The sequence below is a fragment of the Mus caroli genome, chromosome 18, assembly GCF_900094665.2.
Source record: "Mus caroli chromosome 18, CAROLI_EIJ_v1.1, whole genome shotgun sequence".
Classification (NCBI taxonomy): domain Eukaryota; kingdom Metazoa; phylum Chordata; class Mammalia; order Rodentia; family Muridae; genus Mus; species Mus caroli.
The window spans coordinates 32843774-32864327 of NC_034587.1; the positions used below are offsets into that span (position 1 = coordinate 32843774).

The following is a 20554-nucleotide window of genomic DNA, read 5'->3' on the forward strand; positions in this document are numbered from 1 at the left end:
CAGTCGCAGTTATTTAAGGGGTGCTTTATTTGTACTTTATTTTGTTCTTGTTACTAGGGGTGATCCGTTCATGCTGCAGCAGTCTACAAACCCAGCACCAGGGATTCTGGGACCGCCGCCTCCTTCATTTCATCTTGGAGGACCAGCAGTTGGACCAAGAGGAAATCTGGGTGATTATATGAAATTCATAGTGCCTTTAATAGCAACTTTTACTATAACTGCCTTTAGCGTAAATGGTGGTTTAAGAATATTCATTGAAAAGTTCTTTTAAAGTAACAGCATAAAAACCAGTCATTTATAAATGACTTTCCATTTGTATTTAAAAGATGTCCATTTTTAAAAGAAAAACTACCTTGCTTTGTAAAGGAAATATATTTATTGTAAATCACTTAAAAAATGTTTTCTTCCCTCTACACAGGTGCTGGTAATGGAAACCTACAGGGACCAAGACACATGCAAAAAGGCAGAGTGGTTCGTGATACAGCTATTGCTTCTATCCATAATTGTTTTTGGGAATGTGATTTCATTTAAATGTATATTAATTGAATCTTCTATGGGGGTTGACGGGATTTCAAGACAGGGTTTCTTTGTGTAGGCTGTGGTAGAACCTCAAAGTCAGAGATCCAACTGCTTTTGCCTTAGAATACTGGAATTAAAGGCATATACCACCAATGACCAACTCTCGAGATTCAATCTAAATCACAGTCATTATAACAGGATGGGCATTTAAATTAGAAAATGTTTGCAGGGTGTGAGGGCATGCATTTATTCCCAGCAATCAGGAGACAAAGTCAGGCAGATCTCTTTGAGTTTGAGGCCAGTCAGGGCCTATATGACTCTTTTTTTTTAAATTGTGTGTATGTGTGTGTTTAAGCTTTGACATGCTTTGACATGACTAGTAGTAGTTAAAAGACCTTTCATAAACAGAATTAGCTTGGAAAGATGGCTCAGAAGCAACAACTATGTTTGATTCCCAGGACCAACATGGTAGAAGGGAAGAACCATTTCCCACAAATTGTTCTCTGACCTAACACCACAGCCTATGAATGTCCACACATATAATTTTAAAGAATGTAGTAAGGGCCAGGTGGCAGATCTCTGTTGGTTCCAGGGTTATATAGACAAACCCTGTCTTGAAAAAGTAAAGAGGAAGAATAATGTAAGGATCACTAGAGAGAATGTTTTTGAAACTTGACAATAACTACTATTTGATTCTTTGTTCTGTTCTGTTCTGTTCTCTCCTGCTCTGTTTGGAAGAATTTATTCCAGTTCAGGCATGATGGCATATAGCACTCAGGAAGCAGAGGCAGGCTGGTCTACATAGTGAGGTTTAGGACACAGCCAAAGATACATATGAAATCCTGTCTCAAAAAACCAGAAAATACATGTATTCCCATAACATTTAATATGCTCTGTACTTTAAATTCTCTATAATATTTAAAGTTAGGTAATGTTTTTCAGGTTGATTATAGGATAAAGAATTTAATGTATAAGGTTTTTTTTGGTCAGCCTTTTTGATGGTGTTGTAAATCAAACTTAGGGTCTTGGCTATGTTAGGCCCTATACTTAACCACAACAGCACAGCCTCCCTTCTCTCCCCCTCCTTTATTTGTTTTGAGAGTTGATCTGGTTGGCCTTAAACCTTGTGCACAGGGGAATGGGTATGTCTGCCTCCCAAGTAGCTATATCATCACTAGGTCCAGCTTTTCTTTTTAATACAAAATATGTTGATTATAGCCAAGTATGGTTTTAATCCCAGTACTAGAAGCAGAGGCTTGAGGGAGTTCAAGGTCAGCTTGATTTACAGAATGAGTTTGAAGACAGCCATGGATGAGCAATATATTTTAATTGTATCTTCTCTCTAACCACCCAAAACAAGAAATACACCACCACCCCTATACACACTTGTGCACCGGCATACATGCGTATGCCCCAAAAACAAACATTAAGATGATGTTGGGGAGTCTCTCTTTAAAAATATGTTAGTATGGGGCATGAGGCTCAGCAGTTAGTAGTAACATGGCTCTTGGAGCTTGGTGCCAACTCTGATGTTGAGTAGCTCACGGTGTTTTATGATGCCAATTCTAGGGAATCTAACCCTCTTCTGGTCTCTACAGGCACTAGTGGGAATACCCACATAAAAAATATGTGAAAGTTGTATGTGTGTATGCAAATTAGTGCTAGATATTTAATCTGGGGCTTTATGCTTACTACGTGCTAAGTATTATATACTGCTGTCTGGTAAATACATGCTTTAGTTTCTCAAAATGCTTTTTTAAAAGGACTTTTTTTGTTTGTGTGTGTGTCCCTCTCATGTGTAGGAAACCAGCCGAGTTGTTCACATTATGGATTTTCAGCGAGGAAAAAACTTGAGATACCAGCTGTTACAACTGGTAGAACCATTTGGAGTCATTTCAAATCATCTGATTTTAAATAAAATTAATGAGGTATGAGTTAGACATTAGTTACTCATAGCATTCATATATTAATGAAATTTAATTAGTTTTGGTGTCATTTTTAATTGTCAATTTGAAATATCAGAAGAAATGGTAAGATGCTAAAGCTAAATAGATTTTTAGCTATAATAAATGAAAGGTTTGTGATTCCTAATTAAAATACCAGCTTGAAAAAGTGGTCTTTTGCATATTGGTTATTGAAGAGGCTCTCTATAAAAAGATTAAATACAATAATGTGAAATCTGTAAATATTGGGTAACATTTTTAGAAATTTCTTTTTGTGTAATTTTAGGCATTTATTGAAATGGCCACCACAGAAGATGCTCAGGCTGCTGTGGATTATTATACAACTACACCAGCATTAGTGTTTGGCAAGCCAGTGAGAGTTCATTTATCCCAGAAGTATAAGAGAATAAAGGTAGTAGCCTTTCATTTGTCCTTGCCTCTATGTTTTATATATATAGTTAAATATTTCATTTCTGTATTTGTTAGCTTGGTTGATTAAAACTTAAGCTGTTAGTAATTGTAACATAACTATCAACTTGCATTTTAATCTTTTTTTTTTTTTTTTTTTCCTAATTTCCTCCTTGGTTTTGTTTTTGCATTTTGTTTTTAAAGAAACCTGAAGGAAAACCAGATCAGAAGTTTGATCAAAAGCAAGAACTTGGTCGTGTGATACATCTCAGCAATTTACCTCATTCTGGCTATTCTGACAGTGCTGTCCTCAAGCTTGCTGAGCCTTATGGGAAAATAAAGAATTATATCTTAATGAGGATGAAAAGTCAGGTAAAGTCATGGGTGGATTATTTTAAGCGTAATTCTCAATGTACTTTAAGATAATTTGATTTGCCTGGGAGTAGATGTCAGTAGTAGAAATGTATTGATTTGTCAGTTAATCCTATACATACATATTCTCTCTCTCTCTCTCTCTCTCTCTCTCTCTCTCTCTCATCACAATTTTAGTTAGATGCCCATGATCAAGCATTAAAGTTTTAATTAGTACAAAATTGGAAGTAAACATTTTTATTTTCTCTTGTCGTAGTCAGCAAGTGCTTTTAAGAATTTCCTTCCTTACAGTCAACAGTTTTATACATATGTAGACACCCAGCTTTGAGGATTTGAGCACTGGTTGTAGGTTTTGTTTGTTTTGTTAAGTGCTAGACTTAAAACCTGAGACATTGTGGCCAGCTTTTCAGAATCCGAATTTAGTGGCTGAATTCACTTTACTCATATTTGAAATTTTAATGTAAAGAAGAGGACATGGAACGAAACAAGTCTTATGATTCAATCACCAGCAATTCCCAGAATCAGTCAGGAGAGTATTGGGTTTTTTGATGATTTCATGATGTAAAATAAAATAAATCTAATGCAGTTCCAGTAAAAGTAATATCATTGTGGGTTTCTTCCCCTCCCTCCAGGCTTTTATTGAGATGGAAACCAGAGAAGATGCAATGGCAATGGTTGACCACTGTTTAAAGAAGGCACTTTGGTTTCAGGGGAGATGTGTTAAAGTTGATCTGTCTGAGAAATACAAAAAACTGGTGCTGCGGGTATGTATTGCTTAGGTGACAAGGTCTAACTATGTAACCGAGTCTGCCCCATTTGCCTTTGTTTGGACTCTGAGGGTCCCTGGACATCATTATACACTCAACACAGGCAGGTAGACACAGATAAAAGTAAATCTTAACGGGCTTAATCTTAGTCTTAATGACTTATTGGGGAAGAGCATTTGATATTCTTGCCAAAATCATGGGCTCAGTTTCCATCACCCATATAACTCACAACCACCTGTAACTCTGTTTCAGAATTTGACCTGTAGTTGTCCCAATTTAAAATTATCCCTCTCCTGCAACCCTCAACCTGGTAACTAAAAATAAGCCTGCATCTATTTCCTCCAGTAATTGGGTGTGGACATTTTACTGCAACCAATAGTTTTCAATTAAGGAACAAGGTTTGCGCAACAAAAGTTGCTATGCATGAGAATTCACTCATCTTGAGGCAAGTAGACCTTGGGATACAGAATTTAGGATTACATTAGATAGCAACAGACCAAAACTCAACAAGGACCATCTCCTCTAATCTCTGTGATTCAGGCATGTATGTGGTGCATTAAAAACATTCAGACAAAACCCTTATAAAATATAAACCCTTATAAAAACGAGAAGAATCTGGGCTGGTTACGGTGGTATACACCATTAACTCCAGCACTTGAAAGGCAGAGGCAGGTGAAGCTAGCTCCTGAGACTGTGCTTCAAAAGAGGAAAAGAAGAAAAGGAAAAGATGTTTTGTTTTTTCTTAATCTTAAAGAAAGAACCTTTTTTCTCCTGTATTGTTGTTTTATGAAAGCAGCTTCCATTTTTCTAACTTGTTTAAAATTTATTGGAACAGTTATATTACCAAAATGTTATATTTCTTACTTTTATATTGATATGGTGGTGAGATGAAATTTTAAAATACAGGCAGATTTTTTTGGGTATGGTTGTACAGATTTATTTATATAAGGGAGGGTTGCGGTGTGTTACTTGATTGATATATTCTACAGATTAGTAAAATTTAATATATTTAACTTCTACAAAATTTTTATCTTTTAGATTCCTAACAGAGGCATTGACTTACTGAAAAAAGATAAATCACGGTAATTTGATTTTGCTTGTGTCTGTATATTATGTAATAATTACTAGTCTTTTGCTATGACAGACTTTCTGGCCAAAGCAACTTCAAGAAAGAATAGTTTATTTTTGTTAAAAGTTCAGGGGCTGGTGAGATGGCTCAGTGGGTAAGAGCACCCGACTGCTCTTCCGAAGGTCCAGAGTTCAAATCCCAGCAACCACATGGTGGCTCACAACCATCTGCAACGAGATCTGGCGCCCTCTTCTGGAGTGTCTGAAGACAGCTACAGTGTACTTACATATAATAAATAAATAAATCTTTAAAAAAAAAAAAAAAAAAAGTTCAGAGATTCAGTCCAGCATAGATAGGAAGTAATGACAGTGAGAACTTAATAAAACTGGTCACATCACATCTATAGTCAGGAAGTAAAGAAAGATAAATGCTTCCATTCAGATCACTGTGTTCTTTTTATTCAGTCAAGAACCTTAGGCATTCCATGGGATGGTACGACCCACATTTAGGGTGGCTATTACCACTGCAGCTGACCTGGTCTTAGAAAGATACTACCAAATTAGAATCAGTATTAACCATGTATACTGCTATATTAGGCTTTAACATTTCAACTCCACAATCAAAATGTCTCTTTGCAGGAAAAGATCCTATTCTCCAGATGGAAAAGAATCTCCAAGTGATAAGAAGTCCAAAACTGATGCTCAGAAGACTGAGAGTCCAGCTGAGGGTAAAGAACAAGAAGAGAAGTCGGGTGAGGATGGTGAGAAAGACACCAAGGATGACCAGACAGAACAGGAGCCCAGTATGCTTCTTGAATCTGAAGATGAACTGCTTGTTGATGAGGAAGAAGCTGCAGCACTACTAGAAAGTGGTAGTTCAGTGGGCGATGAGACCGATCTTGCTAATTTAGGGGATGTATCTTCTGATGGGAAAAAGGAGCCTTCAGATAAAGCTGTGAAAAAAGATCCAAGTGCTTCAGCAACATCCAAGAAAAAACTTAAAAAAGTAAGGTTTTTATATTGATGTTTTAACTAGAATACTAAATCAGATCAATTTTTCTTGTAGGTTTTTCTTTTTTTCCAAACAGGGTTAGATAGATAGGTACCTCAGGTACAGTTCAAGATAAAAGTATTTAAAGAGGAAACTGCAATAAAAACATTTCTTTATAGCTGCAAAAAAATGGTCAACTTTTTTTTTTTTAAAGATTTACTTATTATATGTAAGTACACTATAGCTGTCTTCAAACACACCAGAAGAGGTCATCAGATCTCATGGATGGCTGTGAGCCACCATGTGGTTGCTGGAATTTGAATTCAGGACCTCCTAAACAGTCAGTGCTCTTAACTGCTGAGCCATCTTTCCAGCCCAAAAATGGTCAACGTGTAACAAAAGTATAAGAAAGATGTCAAACTACATAAACTTTTATATTGTATATGTATTAAAATTCTGATGATTTCAAGAAGCTATTAGCCATACTGGCATGCCCTTGTAATCTCAGCACTTTATGCAGCTTTAGACCATAGATTCAGAAATTAGAGGTTCAATGAAGTGAAACCCAGACAACTACTAACAAAAATGTCTGAGTTTGAAGTTCACCAACTCAAGTAACTAACCATTTAAGTTACTGTTGAGCACCAGATGTAGTACATGCATTTCCAGGAATGAGGCTGAACCAACCATGTCTCTAAGTACAAGATAGGAAAACAGTGATCTTTACTTAGAAAAACAAAACAAAACAAGGCTTTTTAGGGCTGAAGAAGTGGCTCAGTGGTATAGCCAGGTGGTAGTGGAAAACAAAACCTAAAACTAAGGATTTGGGTTTTTTGTTGTTGTTGTTTGTTTCAGTTTATGTCATTTTGGGTTTTTTTGCTCTTTTGAGATGGGTTTTCTCTTTGTAACCCCTGCTGACCTGAAACTTGCTGTGAGGATTAGGCTGACTTTGAAATTAGATTGCCTGCCTTTGCCTCCTGAGCTCTGGGATCAAAGGTGTGTACCATCACTTACCTAGTAATATTCAATATTTTAGGGGCTGGTGAGATGGCTCAGTGGGTAAGAGCACTGACTGCTCTTCTGAAGGTCCAGAGTTCAAATCCCAGCAACCACATGGTGGCTCACAACCATCCGTAACGAGATCTGGCGCCCTCTTCTGGAGCGTCTGAAGACAGCTACAGTGTACTTACATTAAATAAATAAATCTTTAAAAAAAAATTCAATATTTTAATGGCTTTTAAGAGAATTACATTAGAAAATGAAGGCTAGAGATGATGTTTACTACCAGTGTGTTTACTTAGTATTCACAAACCTCTTGCGTTCATTCCCCAGTACCATATAAAAACTACATAGTGCCTCACACCAAAATTCCACCACTCAGGGACAGACAAGCAGAATCAGAAATTTGAGGTCACCACAGGATACATGAAACCTTGTCTCCCAAAAATAAAAGGTAGCTGGTGTCTAGCCTTCATGTTGATGAAGATATTAAGTGTAGCCTTTAATCCCAGCACATGGGAACAGGAGGCAGGCCGATCTCTGTGAGTTCAAGGACAGCCAGTTCTCAGTTTCACAGAGAAACCCTGTTTGAAAACAAAGAATGGAATTTCTTTTTCTTTTTTTTAATATTTGTTTTATTAATGGTGCCGAGTATATGGAGCCTTGAGCATGACCGAGTATATAGAGCCTTGAGCATGACACCTCTTAATCAGGCTTTTCCACTGAGTTGCACCATCTGTGGAATATAAGTACTCTTTTTAAATATTTAAAGTGATGTTTTTTTTTTTTTTTTTTTTTTTTGGTTTTTCGAGACAGGGTTTCTCTGTGTAGCCCTGGCTGTCCTGGCACTCACTTTGTAGACCAGGCTGGCCTCGCACTCAGAAATTCGCCTGCCTCTGCCTCCGGAGTGCTGGGATTAAAGGCGTGCGCCAACACGCCCGGCAAGTGATGTATTTTTAATTTTTGTGCATTTATGCTTTGACTGCATGTGTATTTGTGACTGTGTCAGATACCCTGGAGACTAGAGTTACAGTTTTGATCTGTCATTTGGGTCCTGGGAATTTAACTTAGGTCCTATGGAAGAGGAGTCACCATTCAACCACTGAGCTATCTCCAGCCCGGTTATAAATATTCTCCAATGTTTTTTTCTTAGATGAGTCAGGCTTTTCATTTGATGACGTATGAGTGTTGGTGACCCTCGTATTATGTTGTTGAAGCTTGGTGAACTTGTTTCTCTATAGGGTTCTCTAAAGGCTGCACATTAAACACTTGACCACTGAGCAACAGCCATAAACTTTTAATTTTATAACAAGCTAAAATTGGCCATAATTAGTACTTTTTTTTAAATAAAGATTTATTTATTATTATTATTATATGTAACTACCCTGTAGCTGTCTTGAGACATACCAGAAGAGGGTTTAAGATCTCGTTACGGATGGTTATAGCTGCTGGGATTTGAACTCAGGACCTTTGGAAGCGCAGTCTGCGCTCTCTACTTATTTATTTATTTATTTATTTATTTATTTATTTATTTAATGTAAGTACGGTGTAGCTATGTTGAGACACTCCAGAAGAGGGTGTCAGATCTCGTGATAGATGGTTGTGAGCCACCATGTGGTTGCTGGGATTTGAACTCAGGACTTTTGGAAGAGCAGTCAGTGCTCTTGGAGCCATCTCTCCAGCCCCTAAGTAGTACTCTTATAATTGACCATCCTGCCATTCCTTACACTATGGCCAGTAAACCTGTTTTTGTTGTTGTTGTTTTTGTTTGTTTGTTTTTTAAGACATTTAGTCTAACAGAAAAATTATCTCCTTAAATCTTAAAGATTTATGGTAAAACAAAACAAAAGCTGGGTGTGGTAGCGCAAGGCTTTAATTTTAATCCCAGCACTTGGGAAGCAGAGGCAGGTGGATTTCTGAGTTCAAGGCCAGCCTGGTCTACAGAGTGAGTTCCAGGACAGCCAGGGCTACACAGAGAAACCCTGTCTCAACCAAAAAAAAAAAAGATTTATGGTGCTGAGGTTTTATACATGTTAGAAAAGTGCACCATCTGTGAGCTGCATTCTTACCCCAATAAAGTGCTATTTTGAGATGATACAAAATCAAGCCAGGCAGGATAGGAAAGAGAATCTCCAGTTTGAACCTGTCTCAAGGAAGACAGACACTGTCCTTTACCCTTTGAGTAAAACAAAATCAAATGGATGTTGCAAGATAATTGTTGCAGAGTAAATATATCTTAACAGCTTTTTCCCAGGTGTATGGTAGGTTTTGTCAGTATAGATGAGGTTGCTGATGAGGAAGATTCCAAACTTCAGAAATCTCGTATGCAAGCATTATATTTATATCTGATGACAAAAATGATGATGGTTTGGTTGAAATTAAGGTGGACAAGATTGAGGAACTTGATCAAGAAAATGAAGCTGCATTGGAAAATGGGATTAAAAATGAGGAAAATACAGAACCGGGTGCTGAATCTGCTGAGAATGCTGATGATCCAAACAAAGACACAAGTGAAAATGCAGATGGCCAAAATGATGAGAACAAGGAGGATTATACAATTCCCGATGAGTATAGAATTGGACCATATCAGCCTAATGTTCCTGTTGGTGAGCTTTAAAGATTTTTCTCTTCCCCTTTTCTTTTTCTCCCAACAAATTTATTAAAATAAGACTTAAAAGTTGTTCTTATATAAGCTCTGATAGTGTATAAAGTTATATCCCCTGGTGAATTAATTTTAATTTTTTTCTAACACTGCTCTATATTTCTTTTTTTTTTTTTGTGTCTCCTAATTTTGTATTATGTTACCATTCCCACTGTGTTCTCTCCTCATAATGATTTCTAAAATAACACATTTCTTTTTGTTTTGTGTTTGTTATATATTCTTGTCTTTCATTTTAATACTACAGTTAGGTGGGATCTTGAATATCATCAGTTAAGTAAAACAAAAGGGTAATGTGATATTGTTGGTATTTTTTAGTTTAGGCCATACTGGACTTCTCACACGTTTTCTGATTCAAATTATATTGACAGGAAAAAAAGATTTGAGACTAAAATTTTAAGTTTACTTTTTTGTAAGAATGTATGTTTGTGTTTCTAGGTATAGACTATGTGATACCTAAAACAGGGTTTTACTGTAAGCTGTGTTCACTCTTTTATACAAATGAAGAAGTTGCAAAGAATACTCATTGCAGCAGCCTTCCTCATTATCAGAAATTAAAGGTAAGGCTGAATATAAGAGGAGACTTGTGAAAACTAACATGATATACCTTACAGAAATAAGTGAGATACAATGTGTGTATGTCTCTGGTCCCAGCATTATGCTTTCTCATTTTTCCATAATTGCCTGGGCTTTAAGGAGTTTAACGGGTTCTACAAACTTGAGCCTCTTTTCATTCAAATGATTAAACAAGATTTAGTGTTGCCACCTATTGAATATGCCTAATCTGCCAGTCAAAAATACTTCCACAGGAGGCTGGAGAGATGGCTCCAGTGGTTAAGAACACTTTCTGTTCTTGTAGAGGTCCTGAGTTCAGTTCCCAGCAACCACATGGTGGCTCACAACCATTTGTAGTGGGATTTTATGCCCTCTTCTGGTGAGTCTAAAGAGAGCCACAGTGTACTCACATAAATTTTTTTTTTTAATTAAAAAAGAAAAAACCTCCAACAAAATACCACATCTAGCTTAGTAGCAGAAATAAATTGTTATCAGAATGTTTATACACTTAAAAATATTGTGCAGTTATATTTGGGAGATAAGGGAGATGGCTCAGTTGTTAAACTGCTTGTTGTGAAAGCTTCCCAGAACTCAGGCAAATACTTGTAATTTTAGCTGTCAAAGATGGAAATGGGGGAGGCTGGGTAGTAAAACCAGCTTTACCAGCAAGACTTGGGTTTCATTGAGAGGACCTGCATTAGTGAATGAGGTTGCAGGCAATCAAAAAAGATTCCTGATAACCAGTCATGTACTTAAAAATAAAATTACGAATAAGGGATATAGAGATGCAGCTTAGTGGCAGAGTTCTTGGTAGCATGCATAAAGTTCTGACTTTGAAGCACTAAAAAGAAAGAAGTAGAAAAAAGATACAATTAACTACCTTTGGACTGGGTTTCATGGGGCCTCATCCAAATCTGTATGCTCTAAAAGTCCTAAGTGTTTCAAACAAGAGAAACTACCTGTATAGCATTTAGTTATCTCAGCACATTTTATGCAACAACTGATGGATAATTGGTAGCCTTGTATTTTAATGAATAATTTGTCCTTTGTTTTATCATTTTTTGTTGTTTACAAATGTATCTTTTTGTAATCTATGTTTCCTGACATTGTGGATATAAGAGAAGGAGGGTGATTTTCGGTGCTAAGAACCATTTACTGTGGGCTTTATAGCATCAAAGCCAGTGCTGTGACCTAGAAGGGTTCACTTTACGGCTAAGTATGTCCTTCAGCATTGAGAGGAAAGTACGAATCAGCTGCATTCAAAGCTCAGTAGACAGTTTGTGTTCCTCAAATTGACACTTGACCTTTTTGACGATTAACTAGATGTTTTGTGGGTTTTTTTCCTTCTGTTTTTTCGTTTGTTTGTTTGTTTTCATTTTCTTTTTAAGGATATAATGGCTTTTAACCCTCTCAATCTGCAATGACCAATCTTAAATATATTTTAACCAGAAACAAACTGAAATCCTTTTTAAATATTCTTCATGTTCCCTTAGAATCTGTGTCAAGAAATTATACATTAGAGATCATAGGTGCTCTGTCACCTCTGTTGTAAATAAAGTCTCATTAGAGCACAGTCCATCATAGCCATGACCTTTCAAGTATTGTCTATGGCTCTTTTAGGTCAGTGAAATTGTTACAGTAAAGATAATATAGCTGTTTTTTCCTATATGAATTCTCATTTCTAAAAGTTAGGGTTAATTGCACATTTGAAATATCCATTTTCCACATTTGCCATTTTTTTTTTCATGATTATTGTGTCCCGAGCCAGTTTAGTTTTGTATGTTAAGATTAACTCATTTGTAAAATATTAAAGTGTTAGCATTAAGTCCCTAAAGTTGGACTGGATGTTGTATTTTATAATTGATACATATTCTAGGTGTTTTTAAAAATTACTTAGTCTCGTAATTCTTTTTCCCCCTTCAGAAATTTCTGAATAAATTGGCAGAAGAACGGAGGCAGAAGAAGGAAACTTAAGATGTACAAGAAGCTTGCTTAATTCAAAGAAAACGATGGTTGATTTTAATGTTAACCTTTTTTAAAATACAATACTGATAGTTAGAAAACTACTGTACTCTTTTGTTTTAGTGGAAAAGAATAGATGTCTGTTGTGTTTAAGTGTTATAGCAAAAAGTACACATACGGTTAAGTTAATGAAAATGTTTTTGTTTCATCCGAGTGACAACAGACAAAAGTACTTCCTAGAGATTGACTGTTGTAAGCTATGGAAAACAACTTGCACCACTAAGAGAAAGATACCATAGAACCATTCAAAAAAATGAAACTTAGTAGTTTGAGGCTTCAAAGAAATGTCAACTTCTGATTCCATTCAATAAAGAACAAAACCAATTGTATTTTTTATTACTTTTCATCTGAAACATTCCACGTTTTAATCTGAGCCTTGCAGACTTTTTCTTTGACTTTGGAAGCTGTTTCGGTTGCATTGCATTTTTAGAGAACTTCATTCATGTGAGATTGGCCATTCAATTGCAGGTGCAGTTTTCTTTTAATGTCATGCTGTTTAGATGATAAGAAATATTAAGTAATTGGCTTTAGATTTGTAATTTTTTTTCTCTGAGTTCCTGCTAGGTTTTATATTCTAGTAGTCAATGTTATTTCAGTGAAATGTAAAAATATTCCCGTTCTCTTTGACCAGTATTAATTTCTTGAGAACCTATTGCCTGTCACTTGAATCCTGTAGCTGTCATACATCTCTGGTATAAGCAACATTTGATTTTTGAAGTGTGTAAACCATCTATATTTTCAAGATGTAATTTTACATTTCTGCATTTCAAAACCAGTTTGGCCATAATTCTTGACGCACGCTTCTAATTCATGTACCTGCACATGTGACCTTTGTGAGCAGAAATTTGCATGTATAATCTGTGTTTACTTGTAACTCTCTGGTTATATACTGCTTATATCTGTGGATTCAAGTTACTGAAGTGAATACCAATAAAAAAAAAAAACTTAGGTCATGTTGATTGGTTGGTTAAACATGTTTGGATGTTAACCAAAATATTTGTCCGTTGTGGCTTTTTATTCACTGTTAAATTTTTATGCATGCTTTAACAAATTATTCTTAAGTCTATATTGGTGTTCTAAAAACTACTAAAGATTTTGGTTTAGTGCTGATGGATTTCTTGTTCTTGTTACATAACTAAAAATGAGACTTTTTCTTTAACCTTACAGTTTTAAATACTGAGGATAAAGAAATTGCAGAAGTTCAAATTCAGAGCTATCTGTGCCTTTAACAATAGAATTAAAGTAGCATTGGAAAAAATCGTCTTGTCGCTGCTTCAAAATCAAGAAGGAATTTTTGGTGTGTTGAATAATCTGAAGACCCAAGAACAGCTTTAATTTTAATCAGTGACAGATAGTAATTGTCTTTCAAACTCTCCGACATAGTTGTATTTAAAATTATAATTTAAACATATTGTTGGGTAAAATTTTAGTAACATGCACAAAAAATCCTTGCTAATCTTCAGTTTAGTTTTAGCTGTTACTAATTATATACTTTTGTAAATTCTCTTTTCTTTCTTTTCACTTTCTCTTTTTCTCTCTCTCTTTTCTTCCCTTTCTTTCTTTCTTTCTTTCTTTCTTTCTTTCTTTCTTTCTTCCTTCCTTCCTTCCTTCCTTCCTTCCTTCCTTCCTTCCTTCCTTTCTTTCCTTCCTTTCCTTCCTTTCCTTCCTTTCCTTCCTTTCCTTCCTTTCCTTCCTTCCTTTCCTTCCTTCCTTTCCTTCCTTTCCTTCCTTTCCTTCCTTTCCTTCCTTTCTTTCTTTCCTTCCTTCGTTCCCCCCTCTCTCTCTCTCTCTCATCTAACAGCAACTAAAACAAATTGTGGATAGGGCCAGTCATGGTGGCATATATCTTTATTCTCAGCACTTGGGAGGCAGGGGCAGGTTTGTCTTGAGTTAAGAGAGCCTCCTGGTCTATATAGGGTTCCAGGCCACTTGTCTCAAATGCAAACAAATAGGCAAAAAAACAAAAAAAAAAAAAAACTGTGTATATAAAAATGAAAACATGATATCCATCAGCATTTATAGTTTATGTTGTATGAACTATTGTGTGAATTTAGTAACTTGAGGAATACTTTGAACAGTTTTTCTTGATTTGTGGCTTTAAGAAATCAGGTTTTATCAGGGTGATGGTCGTATAGGCAGGTGTGTAGACCTGTATGACTGAAAGTTCCAGAAACCCTATCTTGGAAAACAAAAACAACCAAAAAAAGAAATCATGTCTACTTTGTTTTGGTTGTAGTTTTGATGGTGTTTAGTTCTTTTATTTGTTTTGTAATTAAGCTGCTTGTGAGTAATCTGTAGCAAGATTTTTTACATTGTTTGAAACAGGCTTTCTTAGTATAACCTCAAACTGTCCTGGAATTGACTCTAGACCAGGCTGGCCTAGAACTTGCAGATGTCCAACCCAGTGCTGGGATTAAAGGCATGCCTACCACTGTCCAACATGGCAATGGTTTTTTACTTTTGAGAAGCCTCATATGTCAGAAGTATACTCCTAATGATCCCAGAACTCAAAATGCAGACAAGATCCGAAGTTTAAGGTCATCCTCTGGCAACAGAAGGAGTTGAGTGCAGTCTGGAATGTAGACCCTGTTTTGCTACTATTTAAACTTAGAATCCTGCCCAAACATCTGTATACCTGGTCACATGCCTGCTTTCCCCAGATCTAGTTCATGGCTATAAAAGAATTGTTGTATTTAACACCTGTTACAATGTTGAACATAATTTCCTGCTGTTTCAGCCTTTAGTCTTATTATTTTACAAATATAAGTGAAGGTTTTAAGAGATACCCTGAGTTTATTCTACAATCCCTTTTAATTCAATGCTAGGAAGTTTGAGTTCTCATAGTGTTGTTCTTGTTGACATTTGTGTTACTTGTGTATCCCAGAAGTAAATTTTGTGCAGTAGATCAGCCCACTCTGGTACTCAAGAGAGTACAAAGTTAAGCTTCAGTTTGACCCCAGCCTGAGCAGTGTAGATGGTCTGGTGGTAAGAGGAATTTCTAGCTATAGCATATGCCACTGACACTTTTGTATCTTATGTGAGAATATGGACACATGCACCTTTGTGGAGATCAGAGGAAAACTTTCTGGGATTATTTTTCTCTTGTTCATTCCCCAGATCAAACTCAAGTTGTCAGACTTATGTGGCAAGTGTATTTATGGCCCTCTTAAGATTTATTTATTTTGCATTTTTCAGGCAAGTTCTCACTAAGTAGCTGAAACTTACTATGTAGACTGGGCTGGCTTCCAAAGCAGAAGCCTGTGTCTGCCTCTCAAGTACTTAATTAAAGGCTTGCATGACTATACCAGCCTTCTTTTAAGATTTTTAAGATTAGGGGGAGGGCATAGGGGATTTTCGGAGGGGAAATTAGGAAAGAAAATTTAAAAAAAGAAAAGATTTTTAAGATTACTCATTATCAAGAAGGATGAGATTTCCTTTCTACCCATCCTTCCCCCTCCCATTTTTTCTTATGAGTGTTTTGTAGTTGCAATGCTAGGTGTTCAAAGGGCTTGTGAGTACTGAATAGAAGTACTCAACCACTGAGCTATATCCTCAACATTTTGAATGTTACTTTTTATGTTGATATGACAAATGAATGAGACAATTGAGACATGTTTATTGTTAAGCATTTATCACAGTAAAGTTTTTGGAAGTTAAAATGTACAGGCAAGATGGATGTGGAGGTGCATGCCTTTGATCAAGTGCTGGGAGGCAGAGGCAGGGGAATCCTTAAGCTTGAAGCCAGCCTGAACTACAGAGCCAGTTCCAGAGCTAAACAGAAACTTGACATTTGGAGAAGGATAAGGGGTTCTGGGCTGGTCTCTGACTTTTAGAGTCTATTATAGCTGGACCTATCTCTTAAAGATGTCTAGCTGAGTATAATCACTATAGTGTGGGAGATCTAACCCAGGACTTTGTACACTCTGGGTATGTAAGTGCAATACCTTTACAAGATTAGACTTAAGATGTTGCAGAAGCATAGAGATCCCTACTGTGTAAGGAAAGCTAGCTGGTTGATTTAGTTTTGGGGGTTTTATTTGGAAGCTTTGTGGTTTTTGTTGTGTTGGGGATTGAACCCACTCCTCCAAGTAAGAGGTAGATTTGACTTAAACAAAATGCTGTTTTAGTGCCACTGTGTGTGAAAAGTAAGGCCAGTTTGCTCAACTTTGCCAGGATTAAATCAGAAATTAAGATAACACTTGTAGGCCAAACTACTCAGATATCTCAAGTTACAGAGCAATTTCAACAGCATAGTGAGAAAGAGAAAACTGTTTTTCAAGATAGTTTCTCTGTGTGGCTCTGGCTATCCTGGAACTTGCTCTGTGGACCAGTCTGGCCTCTGCCTCTGGAATGCTGGGATTAAAGGCCTACGAAACTACCCCCCATCAAACGTTTAAATGGAAGATTTTTTTTTTGTACTCTAAATTAGATTTACTATAAATACAAATTCCAAGCTGCTACCTACCTATGAAGTTATGAATTAACCTCTATTTTAGATGTGTTTCCCAGACTGGAGGTATAGAGCTATCTTAAAATTCTTGCTTAGGCCGGGCGGTGGTGGCGCACGCCTTTAATCCCAGCACTCGGGAGGCAGAGGCAGGCGGATTTCTGAATTCGAGGCCAGCCTGGCCTACAAAGTGAGTTCCAGGACAGCCAGGGCTACACAGAGAAACCCTGTCTCGAAAAAACAAAAAAAAAAAACAAAAACTTGCTTAGCATGTTCAGTCCACAGCACTAGGAAACATGTTTGTGTCTTTGAGAGCCACCTAAGTTGTAATGCCATGTGAACCCATGGAAGAGGTTGCAGTTCAAATACTTATTAATGTAACGATTTCTGACTTTCTGGTGATCATAGGTATCTAACCCAGCTTTTTTTTTTTTTTTTTTTTAAAGATTTATTTATTTATTATACGTAAGTACACTGTAGTTGTCTTCAGACACTCCAGAAGAAGGAGTCAGATCTCATTACGGATGGTTGTGAGCCACCATGTGGTTGCTGGGATTTGAACTCAGGACCTTCGGAAGAGCAGTCAGAGCTCCTAACCACTGAGCCATCTCACCAGCCCCATCTAACCCAGCTTTAATCAGCAACTGAGCTGTATGTAGAAAGCCAAGTCAAACTGGAGAAGTCAGCTGTCTCATCTTTACAATACTGCACACATCATTAGTCATCACCTATCTATATTATTCAAATCTGTTATTCAAACTATGAATATCCATGTGTAAATCTGAGGAATGGGGACCATTACTAGAAATTTAGTAAGCCACCTATCAAGACCTTGATTCCAAAAGATGCACTGAATAATGTAATCCTTAAGTTATTCAGAAATAGGCTTACTAACTTCAATGGTGGGGGTTTTAGGGTATATTGCCCAACTTCCACAGGATAAAAACACTTAGCTTCTTATACCCATTTTGAAACAAGGTTTTTGTTTGGGGTGTTTAGAGACTGGGGCCCTTGACTGGTCTGGAGCTCACTGTGTAACCTAGTCCAGCTTCAGCTCACAGAAACCTTTGTTTCTCTTGACTACTGGGTTTAAAGGTATATTGACACCATCTACAGGGTGGGGTGGGGGAATTCTGTGGCTCAGGCCGTCTGTAGGTAGCTGAGGATGTTAAACTTGATCTAAACTGATCATTCTGCTTTTACCTTCCTAAGTGTTGGTGTGTGCCACCATGCCCAGTTTTATTTAGTGCTGGGTATCAATCTCAAGGTTGAGAATGTGGTAGACAGATCATCAGCTATTTAATTTAATCCAGGCCCTTACATGTCTTAGGCACACATTGAACTACTAAGGTATACCTCTAGCTTTGAGACAAGTCTCACTAAATGCCAAGTAGTGCTTAGTAACTCATGATCCTCTGCAGCCAGGTTTAGAGATTGAACTCTTAATAGAGTGCATGCTAAACAAACACTTTTTAAGATAACTTTTTGCCTTTTATTTTGGTCTTTTAAGTGTCAGAGTTGGCCTTGCATTTGCAGTGTAGCCCAAGTAGGTCTGAGTTTTGTGTTCTTTTGCCTCCAGAATAGCTGAGATTCTAGACATGTGCCACTAGGCTTGCCTTTCTGGGAGTGTTGGGGTTAGTTAGCCAAATGTGTGGTGCCTCTTGTCTATAATCTTACCCTCAAGAGACCAAGACAGAAGGGTTGCCACGAGTTTAGAATGAGCATGGATAACAGGGTTTTTTCTCTTTTCAGGGGGGAAAATGGGACTATAGAGATGACTCAGAGTCAGTTCCCAGGACCCACGTGGATGCTCATAACCACCTTTTAAGTCCAATTCAAATGCTCAGGTACCCACACTGATGTGGCAAATATATAGACATATTTTGTTGTAAGTAGCTCCAATTGCAGAATATGTAAAAATGTCTTGGTTTCTGGTCTTTCTACCATAGACTTGTTTTTCACTTATTTTCTGGGTTCCTCACCAATACTCTTTGGTTTTGAGGTGCACATCAACAACAGTCTGGCTTGTTTTCTGAGGACCAAGGTTATAGTTACACACCACTACTATAGTCTGCTAGAGTCCATCAGCATCCTTTGGATAAATCATGACAGTCTCTCCTCTCAAAACTATATATATATATATGCCTGCTCAGCAGCAACAAAGTCAATTTTTCTCTTACAGTTGGCTATAATTGTGGGACTTCAGCTTAGTTGTTTGTTCACTTGCGTGCAGGTGAGGGGTTAAGATGAGAACAGTTTAGTATGCAGTTCTTGTTTATGTTGTTTTGGGGGGGGGGGTAAGACTGGGTTTCTCTTTGGGCCCAGGCTGGCCTTGAACTCAGAAATCTGCCTGCCTCTGCCTCCCAAGTACTGGGATTAAAGGTGTGTGCCACCAGAGTAACTGAACTATGTTAGATGACCCATGTTGATTTCTGTGGGACTTTAAACTGGCTGGAAAGAAATGGGATGGAGTAGTGCACACACACCCTGTCAACAAATTGTCCCAGGGTAAAAATGCCGTTTGAAGGGTGGTGAAGACAAAAGGGAGTAGTGTATTCTTAGGAGAATGTCACTGGTGCTAAGACCTTGCAAGCATGGAGCTGGTTGCAACTGTTTACAAAAACAAAAGGCACTGAAGAATTTGGTTGTTTCAGTGAGTAATACAAATGAGATTTTTTTTTTTTTAATTTTATGTATGTGAGTACACCGACACACCAGAAGAGGGCATCAGATCTCATTACAGATGGTAGTGAACGAACCACCACGTGGCTGCAGATAATTGAATTCAGGACCTCTGGAATAGCAGTCAGTGTTCCTAACTGCTGAGCCATCTCTCCAGTCCCAAATGCAGTTTCTAAGGATTAAAATTTTATTTCTAAGTTCATATTTCTAGCATCAGAGGAAAGACATTTAATGGGGTTCATATGTCCTCTTAAAAATATACCCAGATAATTTTTCACACATCTTTATTTACCTTGCTTAGTGTTACTATATGTAGATCTTAGAACTAACCAGTGGTGAATGTGGGCCCGCTATGCTGAAAGGGTTAGAAATTGGGTTGGGTTGGTTGGTTTGCTATGGCATGTTTGGATATCAGATACAAGTCTGAGTAATTGTGCTCTCCTACTTTAATCCTAGGAGTGGAAGTCGGGTCACAAAGCTCACACTGCAAGCGGTTTTTACCCACTAAGACACTGGCCTTTTTTCTTTTCCTTTGGACAAGATCTTTTGTCACAAAAGATAATCTTGCATTCCTGCTTCTGCTTCCACTTAAGTGCTGAAATTGCTGGTGTGGAAATTCTTTTGTCTTGCTTCTTAAGTTTCCTGTCTTGGTTTTAAAAGAGGCTCTGCAGGCTGCATAGAAACTACCTACTGGTATTTTGCCAGTGTGTGAATCAAGTGCTATATGCCCCTGATTTTACTTTTTTGCTTATGTCGGGATCTCAATATGACATTAATGCATAGTTCTTGGTGAGTGAGTGGGTGGGTAGGTGGTGTGTTTAGAGTCATTTGGATGCTCCTTTTGGTGTATATACTTGAAGACAGATACGCATACCTTAGTTCCCAGTTCCCATAGCCACAGAATCACATCAGTCTGGTGGGGCTGGCAAATGAAGAGCCACACATACCTCAAAGAAGTCAACAGAACTAGAAAAACCCTTGGTAGGTCTTTGAAGAACACCTGAAGAAGAGCACTACACAGCAGACCTTTGAAGCCGCGTTCTCTCTTGCGCCCTCTATTGGCCTAGCCGGGAAGACAGAATGGGTGGGCGGGGCTGGCGGTGACGGAAGTGAAGTCACTTC

The 20554-nt window shown here is 37.4% G+C and overlaps 1 protein-coding gene across 4 annotated transcripts in view; it reads left to right on the top strand.

The window, feature by feature from the left end:
• Positions 1-13297, top strand: part of Matr3 (matrin 3) — a 30194-nt gene extending 16897 nt beyond the window's left edge. For 3 of the 4 annotated variants that reach the window (XM_021150224.2, XM_021150226.2, XM_021150225.1), the window contains exons 5-15: positions 58-170; positions 419-471; positions 2322-2447; positions 2749-2874; positions 3075-3242; positions 3875-4006; positions 5048-5091; positions 5717-6083; positions 9451-9673; positions 10165-10286; positions 12205-13297. In XM_021150224.2, the coding sequence (XP_021005883.1) occupies positions 58-170; positions 419-471; positions 2322-2447; positions 2749-2874; positions 3075-3242; positions 3875-4006; positions 5048-5091; positions 5717-6083; positions 9451-9673; positions 10165-10286; positions 12205-12255 (1525 nt within the window). In that variant the 3' untranslated portion in view covers positions 12256-13297. The remainder of the gene's footprint in view (positions 1-57; positions 171-418; positions 472-2321; positions 2448-2748; positions 2875-3074; positions 3243-3874; positions 4007-5047; positions 5092-5716; positions 6084-9450; positions 9674-10164; positions 10287-12204) is intronic. The other variant, XM_029471811.1, reaches the window with a different exon arrangement.
• Positions 13298-20554: the final 7257 nt, after the last annotated feature.